The sequence below is a fragment of the Myotis brandtii genome, unplaced genomic scaffold, assembly GCF_000412655.1.
Source record: "Myotis brandtii unplaced genomic scaffold, ASM41265v1 scaffold136, whole genome shotgun sequence".
NCBI classification, from domain to species: Eukaryota; Metazoa; Chordata; class Mammalia; order Chiroptera; family Vespertilionidae; genus Myotis; species Myotis brandtii.
The window spans coordinates 5467093-5476872 of NW_005354829.1; the positions used below are offsets into that span (position 1 = coordinate 5467093).

Below are 9780 nucleotides of genomic sequence, written 5' to 3' on the forward strand. Positions count from 1 at the left end.
CCCCCCATGACAACCACACCACTCACCCTCACCTGCTATGCCGGGAGGTGCACATCTGCGCCTGCCATTCTGAGGGCTGATTTGGGAAGAGGTTAAAGAGGAGGCAGCTGGATATCACTGACTGATAAATTAAGTCAAATTCTTTCTCTGACATCTCAAACCCTGGGCCACCTACAATGTTTAGATTCTCACTCATTCACTCTTCTGTGAGGACAAGGCCCCAGTCACATGCACTGTGGGTGACTAAGGCTCTTGTTGGACACCTTGCCATGAACCCTGCCCCGCTCTCTGGTAAACAGTTGCTGTGCAGGAGCCAAGCACAGCAGCCACCCCACGGGATGCCTGCTCTGCCCTCTCCTCTTGACTGTGCCCAGCCCAGCACTGTAGCTAAGGGACAAACTCCTACACAGAGTGATTTTTTGATCCATACAAATCTAGCTTAAATATATAATAAAACCAACCAATACTGCTGATTTGACATAAGTAAGGAACTGCCTGGGAGATAATTTGGCTTTCATATTGAGATAAAAGTTACATGAAAATTCAGGATAATCTATCTGTGGTTCCTAATTATAATCCAAATTATTTTCCATTCTCATAGGCCTATAGTTTGAAGAAAACAGCATTTAGCACCCGGCACAGAAAGGGTACTGAGTCACTGAAAGAATAAATGAATGAGTGGCATGTTTACATGAAATCTGTGAAACACAGAAAATTTCTTATGTTCTAAAGTTAAATAAAAAGGAAACAGAATTATGCATGCACTTTGGTAACAAGTGTACTTTTAAAAAACCCAACATGGAAAAAAAGAATGTTTTTCCGTTTAGTCTTCTCTATTTTCCACTTTTCAATAGTAGGTATATATTATTTACAAACAATGAGTGAAACTACTTTTTTTTAAAGTCCTTGCTGCCATACCAGAAATGTTCACTTGATTTCTTTATCCTATAACAATTCTGCAGGCTTTATTGTAAGGCAATTGTCAGAGTCAAAACAATTTCTGCTGAAAAGCAAAGCAAAGCTCCATGCTTTAAGTGCAATTCTACTCACAGTTTTTCCTTCAACATAATTGCTAACATTAATATTAATATAAGCCGGAAGAAGTATATATCTGCAACTATATACTAATTTAAAATCTCTAACTAAAAACAAAACTCCTCAATTTCCCTTTATTTGGATACTTAATTTAGTACCTAGCAGCAATACAAAACACATAACAATGAGAGGATTAAGCTACATACATTACACTTTTATTGAAAAAGTGCTTTTCAAAGGCTATCTAACCAAGTACCAACAGGCTGACAATGGAGATAAGGAAAAGAAAGATGAGAGTCCAGGAGATCCCCAATGTAATAAATGAAACAGTGGCCTTGAGGAGGAGAGTTACAATGAAAGTGTAGCTGTAACTATCTCATCTCTAACCTTTAACAAGAAAAAGAGGCAGCCAGGCCAGGCCTGCTAAGTCAAGGTCCGTAAAGGCTCCACAGTGTAACTCTCCACCCATAAGAAGGGGCACTGCTTATCTTTCTGTGTCAGTGTAATGATTCACCCTTTCTGAAAGCAGCTAGATAACCAGAAATTTAGATTTAAAAAACTTTATCACTTATTCTTTAAGGTCTAATATCAGACCTCAGTCTACAGTACTTTTCCCTGTGCATGATTTTTACAACCCATCCCCATGTTTCACTGAAATTAAAAACAAGCACACCATTATTTTCAAGACTTCCACAAGTTAGAAACATATTAGTGACAAAATATTACACAACTTTTAAAGTTTAACTCTGATTTCAAGCCAGGCTGTCACTAGAATTTGGACCCTAGCAAAAGTATCTATAGTCCAGATCTGCTTAAGGAGTTGGAAGCTGAGCTACTGGGTTGGGGCCATCATCTCTGGAATCATTCACAGGTCTCCCATTCTCTACCAAGCATGTGATCAGAGCACACACAGTTACAAAGTAAGGTAGAAGTTGCCTTGAAGAGCTGTTGCAGAAATTCCTGTTCAACACACTTGCTCACGCTACCTATCTGACCGAGTATAGCTCTGCAGTACTGCCAGTTTTCGGTGCTCCCACTCTCCCCATCAAAATTGCCATTATTCCTACCAAAACTATAATTCGTGAGAAGCATGTATCAAAAAATAGCAGTGGAGAACTCTCAGCTATCTCCATCTCCCTTCCATTTGGATGTAGAGCTACAACATCATTCAACTTTTCTGTTGATGCTTTGAAACTATGCAGCCTACATTACTCAAGTGCAATGCAGAGCGTACAGGCAAAGTCACATGCTAAGTTGCTGTCAGTATTCAGACACAGCAGCTCACATGCCCAAGCCACAACTGAAGCTTTAGCTCCCTTAGCTGAGCAGTGAGACCCTCTGCAATAAGCCTACTCATTGCTCTGCACCTTGCTCCATTCAGGTAAACTACACACCTGTGTCCCATGTCCCACCTGGTCTCTGAGTCTTCCTTGAGAAGAGTTTTGTTGTCAAAAGGCCTTTCTCTCCCTCTCTTTCTTACACGTATAACAGCCTTAAAAACATAATGTTTAAGCATTTATAATTTTTTTAACATTTATAACATGGGGATACAACTATTTATCCCAGAGGAATAAATGATTCAATCAACTTAGTGTAAATGGCATCACACAAACAATAGCTGTTATTATTGTAACTGTTATAGCCATTGGGATGATTTTAGAACTACTGGGAGTTATTTATTAATCCATTCTGTAATTAAATAAGCCAACAAAATAAAAAGCATTTGACACTCTTACACAATTTATAAAGATATCTCATTGGATTTGCAGAATAATTTACAAACCTGTCTTAAAACATGCTATCTAAAGACTTAGGACTTCATCCTTTCAAATATTTGATGTGCCAAGAACAGCTCTGCAGTACTGCATTTTCGGTGCTCCCACTCTCCCCAGGCTACACCCGTGTCTTAAACCCTGCAATGGTCACAGTGTAGGGATGCTGAAGGAAAGAAAAATGCAATTAGTGTGCTGACAGTGTCAGGGCAGATGTGGTGATGGTGTGACAGGACTGTCATTACTGGGAGGGTGGGAGAGGAAGGAGAGGCTCTTACTAGAAGTACCCAAAGTACTAAGGCCCTCTCTTTGCTCACCACTAGTGATATGAGAGCTGAAGAAAGGGAAGAAGTTTTATCTGCAGCACGGCACACTCCTGGCTCCCTCTTGACCCCTGCCCATGGAGATATGGCAGCCTACATCACAACTTCCACTGCTGCCTCCCTTGTCCAAGCCCCAGATTTGGCCAAGACTCTCGCAGTAGCCTTCTTACCAGTATCCCACTCATACCTGGCCTGCTACAAATCCATTCAAAGGAAAAGGCAAGGTACACAGAAGAATCAAGTTTTGAGAGTTAACAGAGGTTAGGTTAAAAGGTCAGTTAGTGGTGACAGAAGATGCTCCTCTGCTGTTCTCCTTCAGTATGGGTTTGACAGGAAACAATAGTGACACTACCAAAATATAGCTAACATTAAAAGCTTCTCACATAATATGTCTACCACTGGCCAATTAAGTGAGAAAGATTCTTAATGTGCTTTAAGAGGTCTAAGCTACAAAGACTGAGAAAGCTGCTTGGGAGTGGATAGAAATTAATTTATGAGAAGAGAAAGCAGGGAAATGAGAGGCTGGGAAAAGGATCTTCAGCTCTGAATCAGCAGACTCTCATTTCTCTGAGTCAGTTCCTCATGACAAGGCTTAGTACTAGGAACTCAGGACAAGCCAGCAACCAGACGAGCAGTCACCATCAGCAGTGTCTCTGCTGCGAGAGGGTGTCATACAAGGGAAAAGAACCCTAGATAGAAGGCAAGAAGATCTCTATTCTGGCCCAGTCATTCACTAGCCACATGCCTCTGGGGAAGACACTCAGCTCTCCCGGGCCTATTTCCTCAGCTGCAAATAAATGGGCGATAATGATACTTACTCCACCCATCTTACTGGGTGTTAAAAATATGTGTTAAAAATGTAAAAGTCCCTCTGAAAAACTGTACAACTTTAGGCAAATGTGGTGTATGTTGTTGTTTTTTAAATATGCACGCATCCAAAAGTACTCCCTGTCCTGTTTGAGTTGCTCAGCTCATAGTCGGCTGCATTGTATTTACACAACATAAAGCCAAGATAAATAACTTTGGCCACAGTGACATCTGGCAAATGATAATTCTATCCAAGAAAGTCAACTCCCTACCCCCCACCCCAAAACATGGCCAATTCTCTGGAAGCTCCAGGCAATTAAACCCTCTAAATTACTCATTGCAAAGTCCCTTGCGAACAATAAACTCTAGAACAAATTAGTGCAACAGCTAGAAAATTATATCTACAAACTAATTAGCTTTCAAATTAACATAAGGCATTCTTTCTTCCACTGATAAATTATTTTTCTACCTCCTATGTAGCTTCAATCACAACAGTTTCCCATCCTAAAATACCCTTCATTTAATTCTCCAAGTCAAATCCTCTTAAGTTGTTTTAGGACCCAAACCAAGGGCAGCAAACCTGTAAAAACTCCTCACAATGACCCCTTTCCAAAGATGTTTCAACATTTATCTATAATGGGAAGGCAGAACAGACTCTCTATATACAATGCTTCAGAAGATTCTCTATTTGTTTATTATAGCTAGAATCTCCCCAACAGCCATGGTTCAACTTTCCCCCTTTGGCTACACCTGTGTCTTACACACTGCAATGGTCACAGGGTAGGGAAGAAGGGCTGCAGGCCATGCACAATTCCCAGAAAAGAACACACAGGGAAGCGGTGTTGATTCACAGTAACCTCGAACCTGTATTTTATAATAACAATTTTCAGACTGTAATGCTTTAGCTACTTTTGTAAGGTATTATTCTCTCCTAGCAGTTCATCACATACATCAGAGTGTTAGAATATCCCTGGAGAACTTCTACACCAGTTCATGAACTTCCTGAGGGCATGGACACTACATCTTTAATTTCTTTTGTGTTTTCCTTGTGTAGCTAAGCTAACACTGAGCAGAGTGAAGGCACTTAGTAAATGGTTCTTAAGTTAGAAGTGACCTCTTTTCTCTCATATTTACTAAGGCTGCCTCACAAATAGCTGTTCACCTAAGTTCTGGAAATAGTCACTCATAACCTCATTATGCCTTGGCTGTAGGTGACATAGATTCAAATGGTTCTCTGAAAAATAATTACACATTTAAAAATCTGATTGTGTTTAATTAGTCCAAAACACAAGCTAACACTAACCTTGATATCAATTATTAAAGGGATTCAGTTATATTTCATCCAGTAGAACTGTTGTGACTATTGACTTGATTTTATTTATTACAGAAGGATTTCCAAAGAAAAAGAACAAACTTTTTAGGGAAAAGTTTTCTTAGCAGAGACACTTTTTACTATTAGTGACAGTATTCTACTTATTTAAAAGAACTACATTCAGGTACACTAGCAACTACAGTGACATTATAAATACAACTGGACCTAGCAATTTGGTTTTTAGTAGTAGTAACATCTAATAGTCATTTTCAAAGTATTCCCTGGAAACTCAAAGGGAGCAATGAAATACTATCCAACAGAAATATATTATGATCTCTGTATATAAAATTTAAATTTTTCTAGTATTCAAATTTTTAAAAAGAAAAAAGAAACAGTTCATTTCTTTTTCAAATTCAATTCATTATTGAAATGAATTTTAATAATTTATTTAACCCATCATATAGGGGTAAGCAAAAGTAGGTTTACAGTTGTTCATATGGAAAATCCCATATAATAAAAGGCTAATATGCAAATCGATTGAACAGTGGAATGACTGGTTGCTATGACTCGCACTGACCACTGCTCAGCCAGAAACTGGGCTCAGGTGGCGGGAGACTCTCCTACCTCTGCGGCAGCACTAAGGATGTCTGACATCCCCCAAGGGCTCCTGGACTGCGAGAGGGCTCAGGCCAGGCTGAGGGACCCCCTCCCCTCGCACATGCACGAATTTCATGCGCCTGGCCTCTAGTAATACAATAATAAACTCTGTTTCATGTACTCACAACTGTAAACCTACTTTTGTCCATCACTGTATATAAGATCTTATTTCAACATGTAACCAACATAAAAATTATTAATGAAATATTCTAATTCATTTTTTTTTCATACTGGCTTTAAAACCCAGTGTGAATTTCACACTTAGAGAACATCTCAATTCAGACCAGCCACATATAAGGTGTTCACCAGCCACACGTGGCTAGTGGCTATCGAATTCAGTAGCATAGCTCTAGAAAACTCTTAAGAATTACAGTAGTAGTGTACATGTGTGATTTGCCTCTCCTTCATCAAAACAACTAATGAGAAAAGACACAAAATCTAATCAGGTGGCTAGTGGAAAAGTTTGGGAGGCCAGAATCAAAGTGTCCAGAGAGGTGTAAGTGGAACCTTTAAGAGAGTCAAGAGGAAGCTGGCCATCTAACCAACCCCCACACAAACAGAACCGAGAGGGATCATTACCTCTATTTACCAAACCATAAGTATGCACATCCGCCAGTCTCAAATGCCATAATAATGAAAATCACATGACAAGGGAACTGAAAATTGAAGAATTACAGGCACCAAGAGATAACGAAGAAAATTCTGGAAGCATAACATCAATCTAGCTCTCTGTATAAGAAAAAGCATCTCATGACACTTAGTCAACACTTTGGAGCAACTCCTCTCTTCCCCTCTTGCCTCTAAATTTAATCAGTAAACAATCTTGTTGATTTTTTCTCCATGTCCTTCCCATGGTACAAAGAGGGTGTACACCATAAAGTACAATGTGTTCTGTGCAGTGAAGAACCTTGTCACTCATTTGATACTTCGCTTAGGCCTCTTATACCCACTTTACACCTGGACTTTAAAAATTCCTGGATCATGTCTCAGGGCTCTTGGAATCTCTGGAAACAAGCACACAGCTGCACTCAGTGGGCACTGAAATTGTCTTTGTTAGCTCTCTGGGCCCTTTGATCTATCACTACATTGTCCCTCAGAGCTCAACGCTCCTATGAACGATGGATCCAATAACCAACTATGTGCTGTTCTGCCTTCTTGCACAGCCTTCATTTCTACCCTCCCATTTTCTAGTATGACTTTAACTACAACCTCTTATCCTTACAGCTGCCTTATTCCCTCCAAGCCTGACCTCTGACTTTATATAACCTTCCAGTGTCTTCCTGTATCAAACCCATGCTGGCTTTACTTCTTTGGCTTTCAAGCCCTACAAAGTCATCGCTTTCATTCCCCACCATATCAGTCGTTCAGCTGGAACAGCTTTCAAAACTTATTCTCGCATCAGTTGACCATTTACCTTGTCCACTCTAAGGCTGCTGAGCAGGCACAGTACTTCTACTGTACAAGTGATTCTCGTTATTCACAGCACTTATGTTCCATAAATCTCTGAGAAAACTAAATTAGTTAATGATGAACCATTGCTATTAGAGGAAATAAACGATTAGGTTCCTGCAAGGGTCTGGCCACAGCATTTTCATCAACTGATTCATACTGAACCATGTTTTATGTGTGTTTCTGTTTAAAGACACTTTATTTAATATATATTGATTGTTGCTTCAAAACATCAAAATCCCAGCCAACAACACTATAACTCATGCCTGAGCAGAGCTTATCTAACATATTTTCTTTCTAAGGAACATCACAGACTTCTTGCCTTAGACAGCACCCCAGCACTATGCTTGGGGGCCATTTTAAATGGCAACATCACCAAGAAAAAGCACAAAAATGAAAAAAAAAATGACCACCTCAACACTAAATAGACCATGAAAAGGACTCTGTGTGCAACATGAGAGCTGATATAAGAAAGCAGAGTGCTGCCTTGTTTGACCTTAGCAGGGAATGTGAACATCGGATGACTTCAATATTTTGCCCATCTGCCCATGTTCCTGAATGACCACAAAAGCATGACAAGCATCGACTTGGGGTTAGAAACAAATTTTAAGTGAGTAGGCGAATTCACAAACATGGAATTCATGAATAATGAGGATTAACTGTACTTAGTATCTGATACGGTTTTTTGTGATCATTTCCTCTACTAAACCATAAGCCCCCTGAAAATAGATCAGATCTTAATCCTCCATTTGTTTCCAGAAACTAGCATACCAGTAGTGCTTGGCATACAGAAGACACTCAATAAATGTTTGTTAACCAGAACCTCATCCACATTCACCTTTGCCTCCTTCTATAGGAAAAAGTTTTGCTTCCCCTAGTCTAAGAAGAAGACTAGATCGATCCTGATCTCTGGGTCTCATTGTCCCTCCCCTGCTCAGGGACACTGCTCCATCAGCTGCCCCACCATCTCTTCCTTTTATCTACTTTCAACCCTTCTACACGTGACACATATTGAACTCAACATTACTGATTTATATTACCCTCATTTTTTATTCTATACAACGCAGAGAACTTGTGGGGAATGAAACACATAGGGTCATTACTGACAGTCCACAGAGGCAGGGAGTCATTACACTCTGTAAGTCTATGGAAAACAATGACGTTCCAAGAGAGAATTTCCTGTATTTTAACAGTGGCCAGTTGTAACTCGTAAAATTCCTAGTATCACAAACATACCAACACAAAAACTCCTAAGGGTTCTCAATCCAGAATAAACATCTAAAGCCTAGTGTATCTGTGGCCACTAAAAATAAAAATGATGTATAAGAAGGGACTGAAAGCAATACTGCCTGAGAGTGTTTAGAGAGAAACCACAAATTCCTATCACAACTCCACCTTCTCATTTATTTCTGCCCCTTCCTCCACCCACCTCTCACCTTGAACTCTGTCCATTCCACCGAATTAGGGTTCTGGAATACTAGTGAACAACTTCTAATAAAAAAAACACTAGTGAACAACTTCTAATAAAAAAAAAACCTGGTCTTTATATTTAGAAAAACATCTGTAGTTAAATGGAAAGACGTTAAGAATTTAAAAATTATGAGCTCAAATATCAAAATGACTTAACTATACATACATATTTAGCATCTAACTCACCAAATGGAAAGATAAAAACCTAAGAAGATGCTAAGTGAGGGGAAAACACACACAGACACACTAAAAAAATAAAGAAATCCACCAAATTCAGAGGCCTAAGTCACTTAACAAATGTTTATGGAGCACTTGTAAATCCTCCTTGCCTCTATCTTCTGGTATAATGTTAGCTCCTAGGACACACTATAACAGAGCAGTATGGACTAAACCTTCATGAACTGAACTGCTAAAGGGCATTCATTTTTGTATTCTACCAATCCTTTGTACCCAGACTGTGGAAGATGTTCAGTAAATGCTCTTTTTTTCTTCTTTGTGTGTGTGTGTGTGTGTGTGTGTGTGTGTGTATGTGTGTGTGTGTGTTTGTTGTTGTTTTTTTATTTCAGAGAGGAAGGGAGTCGGGGAGAGAGAGAGAAACATCAATGATGAGAAAGAACGCTTGATCGGCTGCCTCCTGTACTGGGGATCGAGCCCACAGCGCTGGTATGTCCCCTTGACCAGAATCAAACCAGGGACCCTTTAGTCCGCAGGTCAATGCTCTTATCTCCTGAGCCAAACCGGCTAGGGCAGTAAATGCTCTTGAATAAAGATTTATTGTATGGTGTCCTATAAGTTCATTGTAAGTTTACTTTTAGAGCTCAGAGTACAAAAGATGGTCAGAGTACCTGGCCATCCAGGTTAACCTATACAGACAGTCCTCGGGTTATGTCGGACTCAACGTACGTCGTTTTGTGGTTACGTCACCATCTCCCATTTATTTATTAAAAAGAAAGTT

General features: G+C 39.7%; 1 protein-coding gene across 1 annotated transcript in view; it reads right to left on the reverse strand.

The window, feature by feature from the left end:
- FNIP2 (folliculin interacting protein 2) overlaps positions 1-169 on the reverse strand; it is a 101587-nt gene extending 101418 nt beyond the window's left edge. The window contains exon 1 of the mRNA XM_014535007.1: positions 33-169. Coding sequence (XP_014390493.1) covers positions 33-154 — 122 coding nt within the window. The 5' untranslated portion in view covers positions 155-169. The remainder of the gene's footprint in view (positions 1-32) is intronic.
- Between the last annotated feature and the right edge of the window lie 9611 nt (positions 170-9780).